Raw genomic sequence first — 24369 nt, forward strand, 5'->3', positions numbered from 1 at the left:
ATTTAAGGTCTTAACAAATATTTTAAATAAATTGTGATTACAAATTTAAAAGGCAAAATAGATTTTTCTTTATACCTTGCAATTTAATTTCATTTAGAACACCCAGTGATCTACCCCCAGGCAGGCGAAGCACCCGACCCTCGCTCGTCCGGCATTTTGGATTGGGATGGGATACTGCTCCTCTATTGTTTCTGGTATATTACTTCAGAGATGGATTACGTCGTCTCGTGGTCCATGATCCGATTCAGTGGAGTGGCAGTCGTGTAGCTATTTTTTATTTTTTTATTTTAAAGTTTTATTTTCAAAGTCACACTCTGGGTGAAAACAATTTTCGCCTTCTCGTCGATGGTGTAGTTTAGCCGGAGATGTTTCACGGCAATGTCGCTTCTCAGCTGTTTTCGCGTTCTGATCGCAGCGGTGTTCATATTAATCGTAGTCAATATTTTGATAGCCCCATGATTCAACTTCGGTAGTTAATTAACATCGTTCGTATTGTTATTTTTGGAGAATCCATCAACCAATCCCCCCTTCGCCTTTTCGGTCTGAAACCCTCTCGGCAATTCTCGAAACCATGTGCTGGTGTCTGCGGGTCTATTGGACAGTTTTGCATAATTTATTTGTTCGTTTTCTGGAAAACCTCACAAACGCCTATTACAGTGGATTTTGTTGCGTTAAAAAACGAAAACCAATCGGTGAGACGAAAGACAATGATGATTTGTCACCGAATTTTGATGATTATATCATCGTTAGTGAGTATCTGAATGTTAATTAATTTACAAATTTTATTCATTTTAATATTCAGTGAACTTTGATTAGCAGTATTTAATTTCTAGTAAACAGAAAAGAAAAATAAACAAGTCAGACACACACATTTTTTTATGTTTATCGTTTACAATCGATTAAAATTTTAATGCGGAATGCTGAATGGATGTTGAGAATTGAGTTGTTTTTGATTCGAAATTTTTATTTGCAAATAAAATCGGTGTTGATGTAATGAAAACAATTTCATACAACAATTTCGTGCTTAATGTGGGATCTTTTTCGTTTTCTTTTTCGTGTTCTGATTTTTTTTTGTTTTTTGACAGTATGCCGGATTTCGATTTTTGGAATTTGCAATAATATATTTTCAATGTTTAAAATAGCAGAGATTGAGTTTCCTGTTTTTATTATGAGGGGATAACATTGAGCATTTATGTACATTTTGGCGCCGAGCCGTGAACATATGTATGTAAATTAAACAAACAATCAATGAAGGGATATACGAATTAAAGACGAGGTACTATTACATGCGTTGATTTTCAAATAACATTGGGTATTGAAATGTACTTATTTGATTTTAAGTTAAAGTGATTTTTTTTTATTTTTTACATATGTTCCTTGATTTTTGTCTATTTACGGGATAAACAACATTTTTAATACATTAACGAATTGTAGTCTTTGGTTTTTCAAATATTCAATGGTTTTATTAACTTCCAATAGGAAGTTGGAAGTTTTTGTAATCGGAAAACACAAAAACCTACAAAAAAAAACAGCAAAAACCGAGAAGGAATGGTTTTCGACTCAAGTATTATGCGAACAGAGAAGGATATAGACTTCAAGTTCTTTATCAATATTTTGTTAAAGTGTTTGGAAAATAGGTAGACGTGCAAGGATAGAAATATATACACCTTATCGTTGAAGAGGCCCCAGAAAAAAAAACTTCTATAGGTGTTATTTAAAGATCTCGTTGTCTATTTGTTATCATTTTTTCGAGAATCAACACGAACATGAAACTCTTCATGCTTAGAAGCCAGTTACTATAGAATTACTACTTAGCAAACAAATAGCTGTAAGCTCTGCTTTTTGCCTGAAAGGTTCATCGCATTGGGTTAACAACAACATTGGCTGGCCACTCCGTAATTCTTAAGTATTTAGAATCAAAGCACACAGACTACACAATCGCCCAACTGCAATTCGATATAGAAACTACATGCCAGACTTCTATCCCTTCCAAATCTTTCTGAGAGGATAGGGCATTCCTGGAAGACTAGTCAATCTATTTTTATACAGATGATTCGAAAACGAAAGAAGGGGTTGGTAGAGGTGTGTACTCTAAAGTGAAGTGATAAAGGTTGGTTCATTTCCAACATTACTTACTAAGAGGTTAGCACCAAGGATATATTCAAAAAGAGACTAACTTCTGTCGTTGATATTCGTACTCCCTTATATCGTGTGATGAGGGTTAACTTCGCTCCCAATTATTAGGATACTTTGCCATTCCGCTTCAGTGATGTTTCTCTCAAGTGTTTTACCAAGGTCATGGCCAAGATACGCCGACAATAGCTAGAAACTTCCTCTGGTCGTACAGAACGGCCCGAAAGGTTGAGGTTATTAGAATTCTCTTGTAGCGTGATTACGACAAGATTCAGCAATATTGCGACCACTGTAAACTGAAATAATTGTATAGAAGTCGGAGACAATTCTGTTCCGGACTCCGTTGGCTAGAGCCACGAGGGATACGTGAAGGAATTGGTGCAAGATGGTCATCGTGAATCTTCACGGGCAGCCATTAGCGAGAAAAAGTGTTGTGAAGTACCTCGGTATCTGGTTACATCAGTATTTATATTTCGACAGACATATAAATGCAGAGGAGGAGCCTTGGCTCTGACAAAACGGCTGTTTTAAAGCAGTCGGCTTGACCCCAGAGTGAAAAAAAGGAAAAAAAAAACTAAAAAAAAAAGGCAATAAATATAAAAACAAAAAAGTTATATTTGCTGCTGTGGTTGTTCTTGTTTAAAGTAGTTTATATGTAGAATAGGTAGTTTTAGTTAGCTTTAAGTTTTATGTTTACCTTATTTTAAGTAGTTTTTAGATAAAAATAAAAAAGGATATTGATATTAATTTGTTCTAAATTTTTTAATGAATACAAAAATAAATCAAATGGAATTGAAGTTCAATAGATCTTAGAGCCAAAGGGCATTAGAATAAAGTATTATTGTTAAACTTAGAGTGTCTATATGGGACCAGTAAGTTAGTTGTAAGTTATGGTTAACTTACCTAGTTTTATGAATTTTTGTCTAGCTTTAGATAGGTTTAAGATTGAAGTAATAAAAATGAACTTGAAAAAAAGGTGCTTAGGACATAGGATTATCATCCCAAAGGCCTTGGGTTCAATCCCTGGCGGTGCCATCTAATGATTTTTTCTACGGATACTGCCTCTTGCAAGGATTTGACAGATCAAAATAGTCAATTGGATTCGGCATAAAATTGTAGGTCCCCTCCATCCCTGACAACAAGTACTCGCACACAGGATTGTTTGAGAGTTGTTGGTTGAGGTTCTAAGCGAATTGTTACACCACCTTAATTATTTATTTATTTTTATAGAAACTGTATGGCAAGTATTGCATTCGTGAAAGTATCGAACTCTAAATTTTTGTCAAACATGATGGTAGAAAAGTCGAACAAAATTGGTCCCCCGATTCCGTCCGATTGTCTGTCTGTCGTAGCCCCTACAGCCCAAACCATTTGGTCAATTGAAATTTTCTCAAAAATGCGTTGACCTTTTTTAATTTTTGTTAACACATACAAATTTGTTCTTCAAAAATAAAAAATTTGAATTTTCTCAAAAACGAACCGATAATTTTTTTTTTTAAATTGTATCTTAAATTATTTTTCTTAATCTGACCAAATATAAAAATATTTTTGTACCGCTCCAGAAGGATACTTCCTATAAAAACTTTGCTATGTTTTTAGGTTTTCTCAAGAATTAATCAACCGATTTCAATATTTTTTTCTGCAAAAGCTCTTATACTGTCTTAACATTTTTTTTAACTTGTAAGCGGGTCATCATACTAATAAGCTCTAAATAACTGCATACTAAAAATATTTTAAACTCAAATTGAAAACATGTTTTATAAAAAATTAGTTAAAAATAAACCGCTTTAAGATTTTCAAATACAAATGGCGTTTAAATATTGAACATTTTTAAACCTCAAAATACAAGAAATATTTTTTAAAAGACTCTTTTTATGTAAATATAAGCAAATTCGTGCGACAAAGTCTTACCATTCTTCAATGGTACTTTTACAAGAATCTTAAGATTATGACTGTCGATCGAAGGGGTGCCAAGTAACAGATATTTAAAAATTTTTAACTTCCCACAGAAAGTTATTGTAATCGGTCCGATTTGTTGAAGTGAAAATTTTGACATTTCTCCACGTTTCAAGGTCCTAGGGTCGAGTACGTTCGCGACGTTTTTTCGTTGTCCATAGCTCAAGAACCAGAAGAGATATCGACTTCAAATAAATTTTGTTTTACAGTTAATATGGTTTTTAACATATGGTAAAATTTGGAGAAAAATCAAATTGAAAGTTTTTTTTACAAAAAATAAAATTTTCGACTCAAATATTTCTTCAAAACTTCGAGATATTAGCTTTAAGCTACTTTTATCTTTTTGAAAATATTGTTGTCAACATTCAGAAAAATTTTAAGAAAAATCAAATTGGCAGTTTTTTTTTTACTAAAAAATAAAAAATTGTTTTCGACTAAAAATCTACAAAACTAGATTTCAAGCTGAACTATTGTTGGTAATTTAATTCGCATCCCAGCCTCTTTTTTAAATTACTTTTGACATGAGGTGAACTATATAACCCTATAGCTTTAAATTTGGGTCAATATAAGGCAAAAACCGTATAAAATGGTGCTTATACCAGCTGTCCTAGACGCGAGGGTAGTTTTATTTGGAAATAAGTTTGCTTCTGTCAAAATTTTAGAACAAAAAAATAGAAAACAAATCAAAACGTTGGATTTCCTTTGGATGATTTTTACCAAAATTTTAGAATATTTTCTTTTTTTTCCAATGGCCTTATTAAGTATTATTTAAAAATATGTTTTATTTAAACAGAATTGAAAACAGCGAAATCCGCTGTATTATTTTATTGTTGAAATTGTTTTCAAACGTTAAGGAAGTTACTTATTTTATAATTAATCCTAGTTTTTGACCTCAAGGAATGGACATAGCACGGCAAAAAATGGACAAAATATTAATATTCGGTAGATTTTCCAGTTGTTGGCGCTTTAAACACTGATGGACTTAGTTCTTTATAACAGATTTTCTCTACGAATTGAATTTAACTTAATTAACTTCAATGCAATTTAACTCATTTTCATTTTTCAGGTGATCTAGACTTAGAGTACTATGTAATTCCCACCAAGAAAATAGAAACTGAAGCTTACTATCGTACTGTGGATCGAAAGGCTGCTGAAGAACTACTGACATGTCATGAAGATGGAGCCTGTCTAGTTCGTCCTTACAAAGAACAAGTAGGAAATATTTTATCAATTTTGATTTGTAATTAACTCAAACATGTTATTAAAACAATACATTTTATTTCAGGATATCTCAATCAAATACGTTGTCACAGTTTATGCCCAACAAAACTATTTCCATTTGTACATTCGGAAGATACTCGGTACCGAAATGTATGGCATTGGTCAAGCCAAACCCTGTGAAAAACTTTTTAACGCACCAAGTGATATTATCGACTATTATAGACTTAACCCACTTTTATGTACAAATAAGAAAATTAGTATAAGTCTTAAGCTCATACCAATATCGTAGATACAAATTACAATGAACTAAAAAAAAAGAACTTATTTAATTAATTGTTTATAAATGTAGAATTTCTTTACAACATAAAATTAGATTTAAAATTATTTTGTACAAATTTGTTATACATGTATTGCATTTTATAATTATGTTTTTTTTAAAAAAAGTTTTACTTAATTTAGAACAAAAATATAGAAAAAAATAAAACAAAAATGAATTAAGTTTCTACAATTGCTTTAAAAACACATTGATTGTTTTGCATTAGAGCGGGCCAAAGGAACGCCTTTATAAGATCAGAACGTCGATCGGAGTGTTGATGACGCTCGTGCTTCTCTGGACGAAGGAATCCTTTAAGAAAATGAAAGTTAATTATAAGTTTTTATTCTCCATTAATTCATTAAATATTTTACCCAGATTGAAATCACTATCCAGATAATACGGACATTTTTGATTTACCATCTTCCAAGCTTGTCGGACGCTATCGCTTATAAATTTGGTTAGTGGCAAGCATGTTTCCAAACATGGATATTCGTGCAGCGTCGATAGAACCTAGAAAATTATATCATAATCATAAGACTTCAGCCATATCAAGTCGAGTCAAGTCATACCTGATTAGACACCTGTCGTTCTATGTCTCCCATTGGAAACGTATCAGCGGTAATATGAAGATGTGCACGCACAGAACGATCCAAAGCCAACGAGATCTCATTCACGCTATCCAATGGACAATTCAGAGTTCGACGCACTTCGATTACTTTGCGTTCACGCATTCCATGACATGCTCGGAACGAAAGCTGTCGATTAAAAGAGATGAGAATTTAATGAGAATTTCTTTGATTTTATAGAAAAAGAAAGTTTTTATTTAAAAATTGAGTATCTACGAGATTTTTTATTTAGGAAGGTGGTTTAGATAAATTAATATGGGATGTTGTATAGGGATGGAGAACGAAATTGATGCAATTATTATGATGCTCTTCAATAAATTGGTTTTTATTAAATTGAAATGATATTTGCATTAATTTATTTTATTGGATATTTTCTTAATGTTCGTGTAATCATAATTATAGCAGAAAATGATGCCCAATTTTTTGTTATTTTTGTAAAAACTTTCGCTGCCGGAATTGTTTTGGTACATTAAAAATTATACTTCATTTGATAAGAGGAACCCGTCAGATCTAACAGAAGGCTGGAGGCGTTGAAATATACATATGTATAAAACATTATACGGAAGATAATTTATTTTAATTTAATTTATTGTATAACGAGAGGAAGGTAATAAATATAAAACAAAATTCTAACATTTTTGTTTAAAATGTTCAACATTTCGTAATAATTTATTAAAAAATTAAGTCACAGAAAAACGAAAAATTTATTTTGCACATTGATTATAATAATATTTTATCATTTCTAACGAAATCAAATGACATAAGCTGGAAAGTTAATCTTTTTATTTTATTATAAAGTTTGGAATTTGCCTTTAAGTGCGAAAAATTTCCGCCGGCGTGAGAAAATTTGCCGCATGCGATTCTTTTGACTAAATTTTAATTCACTTTTCGCCACATTTCGGCTGGTGTCTTATAACTATAACGTGAGTGTTGGTATTTTATAATGAGCCAAGAGTTCAAAGATTATTGATATGATGTTTTGAGTAGCCCTTAGGAAAAAAAAACCAACCGTTTCAAAACGTATGACCAATTGATGTCACCAAAAACTTGAAATTATGGGAGCAGAGAACTTTTCCGCAATTAGGTCATACTTAGTAATGTAGCTCACCGTCTTTTTGCACCGATAAATATTCAAATGCATGAACTTCAATCACTGACTTCGTATATGCATATGGAATGTTACGGTCATTATAAGACCACGTACAGCTAAAGAATTATTGGAGACCCTAAACTGATATAAAGAAAATATTATTACTTTCCAGGAAATGTTTTTCGTTGGAACCAGACTTAGGCTACAAGTCTTGAGCTAAAGGTGTGTCAACGAACACCTCATGACCATCCGCATCAAAAGCTACATTCGGCAACATTAGCCAAATATGAGCACATGCACCCGCGGAAGAGAAGGATGACAGCACAAATTATTAAAATTATTCTGGGCGTATTTAATATATCTTTTGGTGAATAATCGGTAAAAACAGCCTGCACGACAACATTTCCGATAACGGATTCAGGCTCATCTATTTTGCTGAGGGGTGAAATTTAATGACAGCTCAACCTTCACAAAGGAACTTAGAGTTCTTTAGATCAATCTACCGTCAACCAGATTGACCAATTGCGATCGACGACGCTAAACATGCTCCCAGCATCATGAATACTCTTAATTTCCGAGGAGCTTAAAAGTTAAAGACCCAAAGCAAAATATGGAAATGCTGGAAGAAGATAAACCGTCGAAGGGCTACAATCGCAATAGATCGCCAAATCCTCCACGTCACGAAATTGTCTGCCGCAAACACAATGGGTCATATGCTAAAAGATGAGAAAGTTCTCAGAGTCAGAGCTGACGAGCTTGAACTCGCATGTGAGATCGATCGATCGGAATCGGACTCAGTATGCAAAAAACAAGTTCACTCTCTTCAGTTCTGACTAAGTGTTATGAGAACGATCCCAAAGTTCTTTATATACACTTGCACTAGTTAAAACAGTAGTTCATGTATGGTCAATCGGGTCAAGAAGGAAAAATTTCTTCTGATAACGAAAGTGTAATTATAAAAAGTATTGCTGGCCATTTTAGTGAATTATAGTGAAAGAGCTGAAACTAAATAAAGTTTCGTTACTTGTTTGTTTAAATGGTGTCATTATATTTATCGCCCAGTAATATTGCTGAAGAATTTTTATCCATATGATTAAATAAGAAACTATTTTTAAAAATATGGTAGTCGTGGACTGATCCTGGCCAGCCAACTTTAATGCTTGTACATTTTTCATCCGCGTTGAAAGTACATTTTAAATTTAGTGAATAGTATCCTTTTCGGTTGACGTACTCCTCGTGGTGATAGGGTGGTTTCCTCATACGCACAACTCTACTTACTGCTCCATAACCTTTGAGCTTTTTCAATTCTTCAGAAGTGTGTGGGAATATGATCCAATGAATTGGACGGCTTGCAATTTTTGTTGAGACTTGCTGTACCAACTTAGATATCGTTGATTGATTGACATTAATGTCTCCACTAACACCGATTTGAAATATAGGATCTCCTACATAAAGTAGAAAAATCTTCATTTACCACCGAGTATTTACAGGGTTGGGCCCAAAAACTCATCTGTCAATAATTGCACACCTCTTTCACTAAATCTATACAATTTTCGAAAATCTTCACCAATTGCACATCTTCTATTTTTATTAACACGATTTATAACAAAATAGTTTCGAAACTCTGCCATTTTTATAGTTGTTTATCAACTGAGTAAGACAAAACCCATTCTCAACAAATTGTGAGATCGATCTCATGTAATCGAGCGTTTGCTCATATTTTTGCATATCTTCTTTCTCATACAGAGCTTTCGCTGAGAGATCGATCTCAACATTTTTAGTTCGAACTCACAGCTTGAGATCAATCTCGGTCACTGATTTTGCATACCACTCTAAGAAAGTTCTCAGAAAAGTGAGTCAAGAGCTTGGACTCATCGTTTTGCATATATGACCAAATGCATTGAGAATCAGTGAAAAGCTGCCTTTAATGTGCTGGGTTTGCAGCCAAACAACAGGCACGTAAGGTGTTGCTGTTTAGAAGGACGAGAGCTACTCGCGAGCTCTATGAAAAGCAGGGAAACACCAACACAGATTTATCAGGACGAAAACGAGAGAGCTTAAGAAGCGTGCGGTCGAAGATACTAAAAGGTTCAAAAGCAGAAGTGAAGCTCGAAAGTTTTATGAGCACGTGAAATGAGATTCACAAGTACATAAATCTTGAACCGAAGTATGCAAAGACGAAAGTAGAAACATCATAGTAGTCAATGCTGATCATGAAGGACGATTCATTCAATATAGACGACGAAAGCCAACAATCCTGTCCTCTCGACTTAGACGAAGTAAAGATTGTCATATCTAAGCTGAAGTCTAACAAAACTTCTGGAGCGGATGGCTTGAACGCCAAGCTCTTCAAAGCAGCTGGAGATAATTTGATTAGGAGCATGCACGAACTTATGTATAAGATATGGTCGGAAGAAAGCATGTCCGATGAAGGAAACCTCAGAATTGTTTGCCTGATACTGAAAAAGGAAACCCTTTAAACTGCACCAACTATAGAGAAATCAGTCTACTTAACATCGCTTTCAAAATCTTCTCTGCCGTAATATACGAACATGTAAAGCCCATCGTCAACAACCTGATAGGTCCTTAACAGTGTGGTTTTAGACAAGGAAAGTCCACAGTCGATCAAATATTCACATTATTGCAGATCCTGGAAAAAACCCAAGGACATCAAATCGACACCTACCATCTCTTCATCGATTTAAAGGCCGCATAAGACCTACAGTGACGGGCTGTATAGAGCCATGTCTAGTTTTTGCATCCCTGTCAAACTCGTTCGTTTGTTCAGGATAACCATCGAGGATTCTCGCTACTTCATAAAGGTTAAAAACAACTTAACAGAACCTTTCGATGCCAATAGAAAGCTAGACAAGGTGATAGGTTGTCAACAATAGAGCCGTTATGTTTCAAAAGTCTGTCAAATTACTAGAATATGCTAGTGACATTGACATATTTGGAAGAACTCGGCGTAATGGGTCTTTTGTGAGTATTGAAGCAGAGGCGGGTTTAACGGTCAATGAGGACAAAACAAAGTACATGTTGTCTTCAAAAAAGGGCCTACAACACCAACGTCTCGGTCAAAGCGTCACCATCGACAAACGTAACTTTGAGGTAGTTACCTAAGCTCCGCCATGAACATAGAAAATAACACCAGCGCTGAGATCAAATGAAGAATTACTCTTGCTAATCGCTATTTCCTTGGGTTAAGAAACCAATTGAGTAGTTAAGTTCTCCCTCGAGCTGTATACTGATATACTGTACAGAAGCAGACTATGATAAAAGCGAATGAAAGCACATGTGGGTTGTTTCGAGAAAGAAAAGTTCTTCGCATGATCTTTGGTCCTGCATACATAGAGTGTGAGTGGAGCAAACTATATAACGGTGATGTGCTCGGGCTGTACAGCGACATAGACTTAGGCAGAAGGGTAAAAGTCTAACAACTAAGATAGCTGGGTCACATAGAGCGCATGGAACCAATGTTCCGGCCCGGAAAGTCTTCGAATCCGCTCCAACAGGATAGCGCAGTAGACTAAGATCGCGAATCATGTGGCGCGCACTAGTTTAAAGTAACCTCTACAATCTTCGCGTGCGTAACTGGAGACATCTAGCTAGGGACTGAGCTAAATGGAAAAGTTTTTTCGGACTGGACAGGACTGTTACCCCACCCTAAGTAAATACGTAAGTATTTTCGTGGTAAAATATTGGAAAAGCTTAAATATTAGAAAGTCTTAAAATACAGTAATAATTTTGTTTCATTGAAATATTTTCAAGTAAACATATTTTCAAAACAGCTTGTTTTGTGTCAGCCAGTATTTTGTTTAATTTTGTTAATTGTTCCAGAAATATAATTTGAATTTGGAAGTAACACCATCATAACATCTTTATATTTCAATGAAATGGTTGTGGTAAGCATTTTTATTTTTATAGAGTCTAATAGTTTCCTTTAAGCTGTTGCATTAAAAAACACAATTTAATTATTCCTGACTGGAAGCAATATACATTTTAAAGCAAAAGAGAATGTATGTAATAAATCTGTTAGGTCTCTTCAAAACAAAAATGCCTTAAAGTTATAAAATAATCAATGGGGCGTTTTCACAGACGAACGACGTTATGATTGTTAACTCAGGTTTTATTTAATTTGTATAGTCTCTAAAATGTAATTAAGGTACATTTACATATGTAAATTTTGATTTATAGTTTAAATAATTGATGTAACAAATTATAAGCACAACTGTCAAAAAAAATCAACTGGAAATTGAGTTAATAAAGGTTTCGAAATTTGATTTGAAAATTCCAAATTGTTTTAGTTACATATATATTTTAATTTGCACACGTTTTTAAAATCAAAAATGTTATAAAATTTTATCTATACAAATAAAATATAATTTAATTATGGAACGAGGTGCTATTAGATGTCTTACTATATTTATATCGAAATTGAAAGTAAGCTAACTTGTTAAAAAGAATGAACATGATATCAAGCAGAAAAAGACCACTTTCTTTGGAGCTCCTGAAATCAAGTCTTATACAGAAGTTAACTGTATGATTATTCTATTTTGCAAATTGGCGTGGTTGATTTAATATCCACTTATTTTTAGTATTAAGAGCCTCCGGGTCGATTGGTGTCGATTGGAGAAGTGCTTCAATTTTGATTCGACTATCATCACGTAATGAAACTAGTTTGTCAATAAAAAAAAAATAAATAAATTATACCGGCTTATGATGATGACTATTTTGCATTTTTTTATTGCAGACGTTTTGATAACGAAGAGAAAATTGAGAGTGAATATTAAGTTGGCAAAATGTAGGCATTATTTCTTATTCATAAAAGAGAGTGAAAATTAAAATGTTGTATACTTCACAGAAAAAGAAAAGATAATGAAATTGAAACTTCTTATGGGCGTCCATGTTTTTTAAATTTTCGCTTAAGTGAAAGGATATTTTAAAATGTTTATTTTTCATCGAAACGGAAAAGTTGTATTTACTTTTAAGCAATTAAAGTATGCTGCAATTTAGATACAAGATTGAAAGTGTTTTCAGAAAAAAAATTTGACGACTTACTGTTGAGGGTTATTAAAAGGAGCAGCCTTAGTATATTTTTCCGGGTTCTAGTCTGGACCCCAACATAGAGCTATAGGTTTTTAATAATGTCAGATTTATGAAGTTTTAATTTTAACTAAAATTTTAATGAATACAAAAACTTAATTTAGAATAATATTTTACAATTGGGGCTGTAAAATAACTAGTTTTAGCTTGAGCTACGTAAGTTAATACAGTGAATCACCTATTATATCATGATTTGAAATCACGTATGGCGCTGCACAGAAGGACCAGAGCTGCTCCCGAGCACTACGAGCAGAAGAGAAGAGAGGAACTCTGGCTTCTGAGATGGAAAAAAGAGAGCGCGCGATCGCGGAGATAGGGAGATGTCACAACAGGAATGTGGTTCGTAAATTTCACAAAAAGGTAAAAAAATGCTCCCAAGGGTGTCAGTCACGAACGGAAGCCTTTAAGGACGATCAGGAAAACATCGTAGTAGAAACGCAGTCTTTGTTGAGAATATGGAAAAACGACTTTTCCAAATTATATAACGGCAATGACGAACCGAATTCCGCTTTAAAGGAAAATAGAATTACTCAACCTAGGTGACGTATAAATCAACAATTCAGCCTACCCGACTTCGACGAAGTGAAGATAGCTATATCTAAACTGAAGTCAAACAAAGCTGCAGGAGCTGACGGCATCGTTTCCGAACTATTTAAGGCAGCAGGCGATATGACTTGGTAGAGAGTATGTACCGCCTCATCTTCAAAATATGGTCGGAAGAAAGCATGCCCGATGAGGGGAATAATTTATAATATAATTTACCCGATACATAAGAAAGGAGACCATTTAAATTGCGCCAACTACAGAGGCATCAGTCTCCTTAACATTGCATATAAGATTATCTCTGCCGTATTATGTGAACGTCTGAATCCGTTTGTCAACAACATGATAGGTCCTTATCAGTGTGGCTACAGACCAGGAAAGTCTAATAACGACAAAATATTCACACTAAGGCATATCTTGGAAAAAACCCAGGAGCTTCAAATCGATACCCACAATCTCTTTATCGATTTTAAAGACGCGTATGACAGCATCCATAGGGAAGAGCTCTACAGAGCAATGTCTAGTTTTGGCATCCCTGTCAAACTTATCCGTTTGTGCAGAATGACGATGGAGAATGAACGCTGCTCTATGAAGGTCAGAGAAAATCTCACCGATGCATTTGATGTCAAAATAGGTTTTAGACAAGGCGATGCGCTGTCATGCGATTTCTTCAACATCGTTCTGGAAAGAATTGTGCAAAACTCAACCGTCAACACTAGAGGCACAATCTTCCAAAGGTCCATCCAATTACTCGGATTCGCAGATGATATTGACATAAGTGGAAGATCAAAGCGTGATGTCATTGGAGCGTTTTTGAGCATTGCGACGGCAGCGAAGAAGATGGGTTTAGTGGTCAATGAGGGCAAGACCAAAAAAGGACACTGAACGACGACGTCTTGGACAAAACGTCACCATGGACAGCTATAACTTTGAGGTACTTAAGGACTTTGTCTACCTAGGCACCCCTGTTAATGCAGACAACGACACCAGCGCTGAAATCAAACGAAGAATAACTCTTGCAAATCGCTGCTTCTTTGGACTTAGAAGGCAGTTGAGAAGTAAAGTCCTCTCTCAAATATGTAAAATCACCATCTACAAGACACTCATTATTCCGGTTCTCATTTATGGTGCTGAGGCCTGGACCCTGTGAAAGAAAGATGAATGCGTCTAAGGATGATTTTTGGTCCCGTTCGCATAGATGGCTGTACAGCGACACTGACCGAGTTAACAGAATTAAAGTACAACGATTTAAATAGCGGATGGTCTTCGAATTTAATCTCGAGGGACGGCCGGCGTAGTAGAGGATTACCAGGATTCAGGGATCGCACGCAGGTTGGTGAAAACCTCAACTAACTTGGCGTGTGAAACTGGAGACAGATAGCTAAGGACCGAGCTGGCTAGAGCCGCATGTTGGTGAAGGCCCAGATTCGCCCCAAACTGTAGCGCCACCTAAAGTAAGTTAGTAAGCATGGTTTATGGTCAGAATCTCGAATCTAGCAAATCTAAATCTATAAACTATATTTTATAAAACCCAAAATCATGAAAATTCAAAAGCCCAAAAAATGGCTTCTTAAAACACAGATTATCTACAATCAATCTTACGGACTTTTAAAATGGACGTTATCACCACAGCCTATAGTAAAACATTTGATAAGATCAGTCAAGCCAAATTATTGATATTTAACTTAAAGCTTTTTTTCCATCGTTTCTTACTTTATGGCTTAGATCATAACCACAGAACTTCCAATATACCGTCGTTTTCAGGTTCTCAATATCATATCCTTTCTTTGCAAACTCAAGATTTCCACAAGGAATCCAGCTTGGTACGTTGTTATTTGTGTTAACTGTCAACAACGTTATTAGCGTCATTATAATCTAGTTGTCTCTATTTGCGCTGTTTATCAATTATTCCCTTGGTTTCATCAAACGTTCGCCTAGCGACTTTTGAAACCCACTATTTAATTAGATCACTGTACACTATCATTTTCAGACTTCTCCTTAAATACGCTAGCCAAGTCAGAAGTCCTACTCTCAAAAAAATAAATCTATACAATTAAAATTTCTTCAATTTGCACTCCCGGGCTTCCTTGAGGTGATTATCTGTTCTTAAAACTTATAAACCGGTAAAACGACGCGAAGTCATTGATATTCCATGTTTACACCAGCTTTTGGCATAGACTATAAGCTCACCATTTCTTATAGAAAAGATTACAAATTAAACTAGTCCGTGGAACGATAGACATGACCCTCTTTTTCGCCTTCCTCATTACCTTTTTAATGACTGGCAATAAGTCCACTGGTGATCTAATGGTTTATCTCACCGAAAAGTGTAACAAATCTTTACATCGTTTCAGAGAAAGTAAGATTATTACACTTGATATTTCGAAGGCTTTTTAAAGAGTTTGGCATCAATCACTCTTATCAGAAATGCGTTTTTGGGTTAAAAATTAAGTTTCGGACCGTTCTTTTCAGATAGTATAGAATAAGGTCAAAGCTGATATCCACAAAATAAATTTTGGTGTGACCCAGGGCTCCGTTTTGTCTCCGACACTCTTCCTTATTTTAAGAAACTTCTTACCCACTTAATTGTTTCACTGTCATAAAGAATAAATTCGGAATGCACTGTTAAGTATAGATATTCTTTCTTTAGCAGCAATACACGAATGTAGAATGCTCAATCAAGTTCAATATTTCCCACGCATTTGAAACCAATATGCATCAGTATTTTCTTTTTATTCCTTTAAGGGTATACATAAATTTAGAACGCGCATAATACCTTTGTTTTACATATCAGTCCGTCCTTCCTTAGACACAATCTTTTAAGATATCTGTTCATCAAAAAACGACTGTTTGGGCTTTCGGGTTCAAAGCTGTATACATTTATAAATGTAAGACTTTTTAATAGCTTGCATTAAGGGTGTGTAATAAAAAAGTAAAGAGGTCCAACTATTGCCTATATAGCTTCGACTTGGATGTAGACGTTGGAATCCAACTTATAAGAAGTGATAACAACGTTTATTAATCTGTATTTTCATGATTTACCGCAAAATTTATGAAGCTTTATATCAAATTATAATCTAAAACAGCCTATTAATATTTATAAGTGTTGTTTCTGAGGAATTTGTAATAATTCAAAGGCAGTTATGTATGATTCGATATACATATTCGTATTTGTTTGGAAAATGCAGTTAGCAGTTCTTTAATCTAAGGCAAAAAAATAATCAATCTAGTAAAAAGTCAATGTACTGCATTGAGAAAGTGCGTTAATAATCCATAAAGCCTATGCATAAAGGTATAGGAAATTTTTTCCCAACCTGTATCTCTACCTTGATAAACAATTATAAATTTCTCCTACAGTGAATTTGAATTCCGCCGCATTGTTTTCCTAAGCACAAAAGTTTAATGCAAAAAAAAAACAACATAATTACAATACGGTACAAAACGATTCACCACCTTGTGTAGGTACTTACCACAATTATCGAAAAAAGTAGTTTCGCTTTCAAGCTATGCACGTGCTTCAGTTGTGGCAAACTATCTAACACCTCGAGCGTTTCTGTCCTATTTTCTTCGTACAGGTATCGATATTGTGATACAATTTCACTGAAAAGGCAAACAAACAAAAACAAAAAGCAATCATGAATCTTTCTCAAATTCCATCATCATTCAAATTCCAAATTGGCGTCTCAAGACTCAATCAAGAGTTGAACAGTTAAATGCTTATTCTTAATACGAAACATTTGTCTGAACTTCGAAAGGTGCCAATTTGAATAATTGATGTCAATTGTTTTCTTTGGCTTCAATGGAAAGTATAATAATAATCTTCTAACACTAAATAAGTTGGTTACAACTAACCTCATCTCATCGACGGCAGCAGAATCATCTGAATGATAACCGTCACTAAAGTTGCTGCCCGCGCTTGGGCTAGGCGGAGCGGATTCTGGTCCCATTAGGCTTAGCACAGCCTCACAACCACGGGTGAAATTCATAAGTAGACCTGCGGCAGGTCTCTTTTCTATGCAGGATTGAGCGTCAAGACGTTTTATCAAGCTGACACATTGTAGCACCTCTTTGTCATTTTGTACCCTTTGGCCGAGATTCTCCACCAAGACGGCCAACTGCTTGAGGGCGGGCTTATCGAGAGTCGTGAGGAGAGTTTTGTTGTCTATGAGACGCTGTTGGATGTCACCATAGTTTATGGCCAGTAATCGTTGATGGGAGGAATGTGCGGGATGTTGATTGACGGTTGTTGTACTCAATTCTTCTAGTTTATGAATGGCCGCCTTATAGATGTCGATGTGACGTTGAAGTTCAGTCTTGAGGGCATTGTGCAGGGATATCAATTGGCCGGTATGATCAGTTGTCAGACCATGAATTCCGAGACCTTGGACTGCCAGGTCGAAGGATTTTCGTCGTTCACGGATATTTTGGCGTATTGATGGCTCAAATTGGCCAATAGCTTGAAGGAGCTTCGAACAGCGCTGTCGGAGACCTGATTCGTGGGGATTTGCAAAGAGGCGTACTAGTTGCCATGTTACTGCTTCAACTGGCACATCTGGCTTTGGTGAAGGGTTTAATGTGAGTAATCTAGAAAAAAACATCAGAAAATCAAATAATAATACAATCAAATAAAGTAATTTACAACGATTGATAAGTTTGGAGAGTTTAAAGTGTTATAAGAAATGGTTTGCATTAAATATAATTTACATTTTATTTATTTTAATTTAAAATAAAGTTTTCAATTATTTTTTTCTAAAAAAATACTAAAAGTAAGCAACAATATTTTGCATATGATAAAATAAGTTTGATTTAAATTTTAATTTCTGTTTTTGTTCAAGAGATTTTTAATCGAAAATCGATTTTTACCAATTATTATAGTAACAATTTTTCAAAGTCGTTAATTTATATAGACAAAAATACAAATTGAATTTTTCTATTTTTCTACGGTAACAACAAAATTTAGTATACAATTAAATTATTTTGAAGTCAATACCTTGAAAAACTAGCAGCTAGTGGATCGGAAAACTCCTTTGAGTTCGCAATTTGAAACCTAACATTGAACTTCCTTTAGCAACTAAAAAATCTTTATGCTTTACAAAGTCAAGTTTTTTGTCAAAAATCACTCCAAGATCTTTTTTAACGGACAATGGCATATGTTTGATTTTATAGATAACATTAATTGGACAACGGTTTCAAGAAAACGTAAGGCTTTGGCATTTGGAAATTATCAAATGTAAACAGTTAGCTAAACACCAGCCCGATAAAAGATCAAGATCTTGTTGCAGAAGAAAACAATCATATTCAGATTTTATACAACGAAATACCTTAAGATCATCTGCGTACATCAAGCACTTTGAATTTAAAAACATACAACGAATGTCGTTTATAAACAACAAAAAAAGAAGAGGACCAAGATGGCTTTCTTGCGGGACATCCGCCGTAGCATATACCGTTGCAGAAATAATGTTATTTATACGAACGTATACTGATTACGATCCCTTAAGTATGAATTTAGCCATTTTAAAAAGTTTGAGTGAAACCTACTTTACAGCTACTACTACTGCTACTAAAGTCAGTATAGACAACATCATACTGATAACCTTTCTCAAGTGTATTGAAGACTAAATTACTAAAAATAGTGAGGCTACAGCTACAAAACCATGTTGGCATGGTAAAATCATTGCTTTAAGAGAAGGAGTTAATTTGTCATAGACTAACTCTTCAAAAAATTTGGGCATCGTATCAATTTTACAAATTGGACGATAGTTTGAAACAGCTTGCCTACCACCTGATTTGTAAATAGATGTGATTGTTTGAACGTTTCCAAGTATTTAGAAACTAGCCATTTGCAAGTGAACGATTAAAAATAATTGTTAAAGGAACAGCCAATTCATTCGCACATATTCGTAAAATGGTTGGTGAAATTCCATCAATATCAAGTCGCTTATCACCCATAAGCTTAGACACGCTAACTCAATCTCAGAAGTGGAAAAACTTAAACTGCCTTTTTTAGTAGGAGTATTTGAAGAGTTTATGTTTGTAGCATTAGGTATATTAGGACAACTGTTTAAATAAACCGACTGAAAATGTTAAGCAAACAAGTAGCATACAACAGAGATGTCAGATGATGTAATGCCGTCAGAGTTAGATATAATCCCACGGTAGCGCCTTTCAATGATGCCACCAACCCATAAACCGAACCAAACTGTGATTTTGTGTGGAAACATTGGTAGCTTTTGCAATGATTGTGGCTGATATTCACTCCAAAATCGACAATTCTGCTTATTTACATACCCATTGAGTCAAAAATGAGCTTCGTCGCTGAACACAATTTTTCGGTAGAAAGTGCGCAATGAACTTTCTTAACAGAGCAAGCATTTTGATAATAAAATTCAATAATTTCCAAGCGTTGTTCGCTTTTAAGACGATTCATGGTTAAATTATAGACCAAACTGAAGATGTTTGACGGTGAAACAAAACACGAAAGGTGCGTTTAAACCAATTTTGCCAAAAGGATAATAGCTTAAAAATCTCCCTTTAGAAGAATTCTCCTAGGTAATTTTAGCGGTTTTGAGCTAGAGCAGACTGTACAGAGGAGATGAAGAAATATTTCCTACTCTTCCTCATCCAAACAGCTTCTGCAAAAATCATTTGAGAATACGCCTGGCCCAGTAGCATGCTTTACTATTAGACAATGCCTTATTATGACACCGATTATCGATCTTATATGCGTTATGCTTAGAGATAGCAAGCGCCTTGAGCGCTTCTAATATAGCTTTTAATATAGTGTAGGTTAGATGTTCTTCGTGACCTTACACGTGATGACGTTATTCCACATGATGTTTGCCCTATGCATAGTGTCTTGAATTATCAATTGTTTACATGCAGCGATTGGTATGTCAGCTTTAGCCAAACGTTGTAGAATGGGTTGTAATGTACCGTTCCTGTTGAGTTCATCTGAATTACAATTTCCTGGAATGTCTCTATGGCCTAGCACCCAGAAAAGGTGAAAATTAAACTGTTGTGCCATCTCCATTAGAGATGACCGAAAGTAATGGACTGTAATAGGGTTTCTTGAGACAGAGTAAATAGATTTGATAGCGGTCTAACTATCTATGAAAATACGGTTATCAGATGTCTTTTTTTATCGCCAAAAGTTCCGCTATATAATAAAATAACATAAATAATTAATGAGGCCAAAATTAAGTTTAGTCGTTTAGAGTACACACTTCCGCCAACCCCTTCATTTCTTTTTGAACCATCTGTATAAAAGTGGATTGACTCGTTTTACAGAAATGCCCTATCCTCCCAGAAATATTTATAGCACGTATAGAAAATTGCAGTTAGAGGTTGGTGTAGTCTGTGTGCTTTGGAATTGATTCTAGGTACTTAAGAATTACAGCGTGGCCAATGTTGTAGTCGACCCACTGCTATGATGCTTCAAGGCGAATAGAAGTTTTGAGTAAAGTTTTCTGCTAGTCAGCATTAAATTAATTTACTTCCCAAGTGAATCCTGTACGTTCAGACTTCAGAGATGTTAGCGAAGATATGTGATTGCAGATGTGTCCACATTGTTAAAAGCACCTTCAATGTCAATTAAAGCAACTCCAATGAATTCTTTATAATGGAGGACGTATTCGATGATGTAAACTAAAGTGTGCAACTCCGTTTCCACCGATTTATCTTCACAGTAGGCATGTTGAGAAAAAGACAGAAGTCTTTCTCGTAGAGAGAATGACTTCTTATATAATTTTGAAAAAAAGAGGCTGGGATGGGACCCACACTGATAACTTCCCATCCCGTCTGTCGATTTGTCTTGCTTAAAAGTTTGTAGGTTTTCGTGTTAGGTTAACAAAGTTGTCAGTTCAATTATTCTTAAAAATTGTTAATTTATAAATAAATTATTAGTTGAAAACAAATTTTTACTAATTTAGTAGCATTTCTTAAATTTTTACAAATTGGATGAATGCAATTAATTTGAGAGATATCAAGATCCAAACATTAATGTTTACCAAATTTGCGTCCTATTTTTTGTAGATTTTATTTTTGTATGAAAAAAATTACTATTGGATTAAAAAAAAAACTACTGAATACCGAAAACAATATTTTGAGTGAAATAAAAAAAAGTTTAAAGACAATGTTTTTTACTTTTGAAAAGCTATTTGAGTTGAAAGTAAATTTTGAGTAATTAACGATCAAAAGACTTGACCGTCAACCCGGAGATCTCTACTATACCCTTTATCGAAAGGATAGGTAGATCCTGGTTGATGCGTTGATCGAATTATCAACGGTAGGTAGCGAAAAAAACAACGAGGACTTTGAATAGCTTTCGAACAAAAACCATCAAAGCGAGCGAGATTTGTTAAAGTAAAAACCAGCGATTTCCCCTAAGGGTTGTACAATTGCAGTCCAAAAGATTTTATTTCGTTAGAAAGTATTTATACAAAAATTTATGTAATTTCGAAAGAGAGATTATACGTTACATTTTCAGTAAAACTTTTAAGGCGAATTTATAAATATCAAAAAAGATGGCGATTGGTATAATATAAGTTACAGATTTGAATTCAAAAATTAAATTTTGTCAGTTACAGAATTGGAATTTAAATCCAATATTTAAGAATTATTTACAAGTTTTAAAAATAAAAGTTTATGATGATCAGTAATGTTATTTTCTGCTTCAACATTTAAGTTTTATTATTGTTTTTTTGTTAGGTTTTTATGTTTTGTAAAAAAAACTGTCAATTGGATTTTTTTTTTCAAAATTGTGCTGAATGCTGACAACAATATTTTTTTAAAGATGAAAGTAATTTAAAGCCAATATCTCAATGTTTTGAAAAGATATTTGAGTCGTTAATAAATTTTTACCAACTTTTATTCATTTTTTTGTTTAGGTTTTTATTTTTTTGTAAAAAAACTATCAATTCGATTTTTCTCAAAATTTGTCAGAATGTTGAAAACTATATTTCCTATAAGTCAAAACTAGTTGGAAGCCATAATACCAAATTTTTGAAAAGATATTTGTGGCGAAAATCAAATCTTACGAACTTTTGTTAAATTTTCTTTTAAGTTTTTATTTTTGTTAAAAACGGTCAATATGATTTTTCTCAAAATTTGTCCGAAGGTTGAAAACAATATTTCTTATAAGATAAAATTAACTGGAAGCCATAATCTCAAGGTTTTGAAAACATATTTGATTTGAAATTCAATTTTTACCATCTTTGAGTAATGTCCTTTCTAGGTTTTTATTTTTTATAAAAAAAACTGTCAATTTGATTTTTCTCAAAGTTTACCAAATGTGAAAAAGGTTATTTTTTGTTGACCAAAATTTTTTTGGAGATGAAATCATTTTTATTCGTAAAATTTTCGAGGTGACAATTCGTAAATGCATTTATTACAATTAATTATTGATGAAATTCTTTTTTACGACACGAAATAACAAAGTTTCCTCAGTTACTATTGAAAAAGTCAGATCACTTTTAAGATGGCCGCCGTATAATCAAAGGGCGCTCTTATTTGATATCATCATTTCGTGAACGGTCATTTCGGGAACTTTCCCGGACATGATTTGACATATTTTATTTGTAGAAGATTTTGTATGTATTGTTTTCATTATTGCTTATTTAATATAGATACCTTAATAATATACCCATGTTATTAAAGAAAGCTTAAATTATGTGCTTTGTTTAGTTTTTGTTCATTTTATCAAACTTAGAAAAACGTTTCCGAATTGATAGTTTCTGGTAGGATATTTACTACTAAGCAATATTACTAACAATGTATAGAATTCTGTGCGCTACTCTGTCAAACTTTATTAATATACAAGTTTTGCAACAGTTTAAACTAAAAGTCCTGATAATAGCTTGCAATTTTTTTTGTCATAAAACCAATTTCGAAATTTACAACTCTTAACAAACAGAACAAAAAGCTTAAGAATTTAAAAAAGTTCCATTGAAAGTTTATATATAAAATATAAAAAGCTAATTCAACAAAATTAAGAGTTCCTAGTTTGTCCACTTGGTCTCTTTAATAAAAAAATAACAAAAACTTGTATCTATAATTTCCAAAATTCTATTTGGATAAAAACCAAATAATGTACATAATTATTTTAATTAATAATACTTTACCTATAAATATTAGCATTTATAATTTTTAATGTTGCTAAAAAATATTGAGAAATAAAATTAAACATTTATGGACAAAAAGCTAAAATACAAAAGTCTACAAACTCGTACCATGTTGTTAGAAATTATGTGTGTAAAAAAATTAAATAATTTTGTAAGAAATTTTGACATAAAAACCTTAAAAGTCCTTATAAACTCCAAAAGTATCATGAACCAATTTTCCAATTTTGGGATCATCATCATTTATTTTACTGTGGTAATTCAAACTAACACAAATGCTTGTTAAGATTTTACCTAAAATTTTCTGTTAATATCTTAAATGGTTGCAGCTAATTTCGTCATTTAAACCCAATTATACATTAAATCATAAAACATTTAATTCTAAAATTGATTTCATTATCGTTGTAAAGTGACAATTGCGGTCAAAACAAGTTAATAGACCACCCTTTGATTTAAAAGCCGACACCGATATGGCTTCAAGCTACGTTTAATTGAATTATTCAACATCCATAGAAAAGCAAAAATATCATAATGTACTCACCTTGAGAAGAATGATTCCAAAAGATACGCACTGTGCGGCAAAGCCTCTAACAACAAGTCAATAGGTAGCTCTGATATAACCGATCGAAGAACTGATGGACCCAATCGACCAACAACGCCAGCTGCTTCTCGATATTGTCTTCCTTCCGACAGAAGCATCAAACGTCGCAATACTTGTCTTGGACTGGTTAGAAATTCTCTGCCATCTTTGGAAGGACCTCGTATTCGTTCTCTACTGTCTGCCATTTTTTGTGTACCTTATTTCGAAAAGAATAATCCTTATAATTGCCTTTTCCTAATCTTTCAAAAACGTTGATTTGATAATCAAGCCATCTTCATCTGAAGACTTTCTGTTCTGACTGCAAATAAATCAAAAATAATGTTGACTTGATTAAATTTAATACTTCTTTTATTCTCTTGGAAACAACAATAAATTTTATTGTTATTTCACAAGGTCGTGGATATTTTGTTATGTTTTGATTGAAGAAGAAGATGAAGAAAAATAACTGGCGTTTAGCCTTCCTTCAAAACATTCACTTAATTTCAACACAGGCAGCTCAGCGTGTGCTTTCTCTAAAGTTATTCAGTGTAAAAATAATTATCAATCTTTCGTATGGTTAAAAGTTAAAAGTGTGGGATTTTGCGACTTTACAGACGGAAGACTTGATAGTTTGGTTGATATTGGTGAATGGGAATGAGTAGATATGCTTTCGTGGGAAG

General features: G+C 33.8%; 2 protein-coding genes across 2 annotated transcripts; one reads left to right on the forward strand and one right to left on the reverse strand.

Moving 5' to 3' along the window:
• Positions 1-335: 335 nt before the first annotated feature.
• Positions 336-5734, forward strand: LOC129942817 (uncharacterized). The gene is made up of 3 exons (XM_056051898.1): positions 336-749; positions 5156-5301; positions 5375-5734. The coding sequence occupies exons 1-3, from the start codon at positions 572-574 to the stop codon at positions 5597-5599; spliced, it is 549 nt and encodes a 182-aa protein (XP_055907873.1). The 5' UTR covers positions 336-571; the 3' UTR covers positions 5600-5734.
• LOC129942816 (uncharacterized) lies at positions 5619-23947 on the reverse strand. Its single transcript, XM_056051897.1, has 6 exons — positions 23651-23947; positions 16844-17575; positions 16462-16591; positions 6196-6381; positions 5998-6136; positions 5619-5935 (listed from the first exon to the last, which is right to left on the reverse strand). The coding sequence occupies exons 1-6, from the start codon at positions 23893-23895 to the stop codon at positions 5805-5807; spliced, it is 1563 nt and encodes a 520-aa protein (XP_055907872.1). The 5' UTR covers positions 23896-23947; the 3' UTR covers positions 5619-5804.
• Between the last annotated feature and the right edge of the window lie 422 nt (positions 23948-24369).

This window comes from Eupeodes corollae, chromosome 1 (genome assembly GCF_945859685.1).
Source record: "Eupeodes corollae chromosome 1, idEupCoro1.1, whole genome shotgun sequence".
NCBI lineage: Eukaryota > Metazoa > Arthropoda > Insecta > Diptera > Syrphidae > Eupeodes > Eupeodes corollae.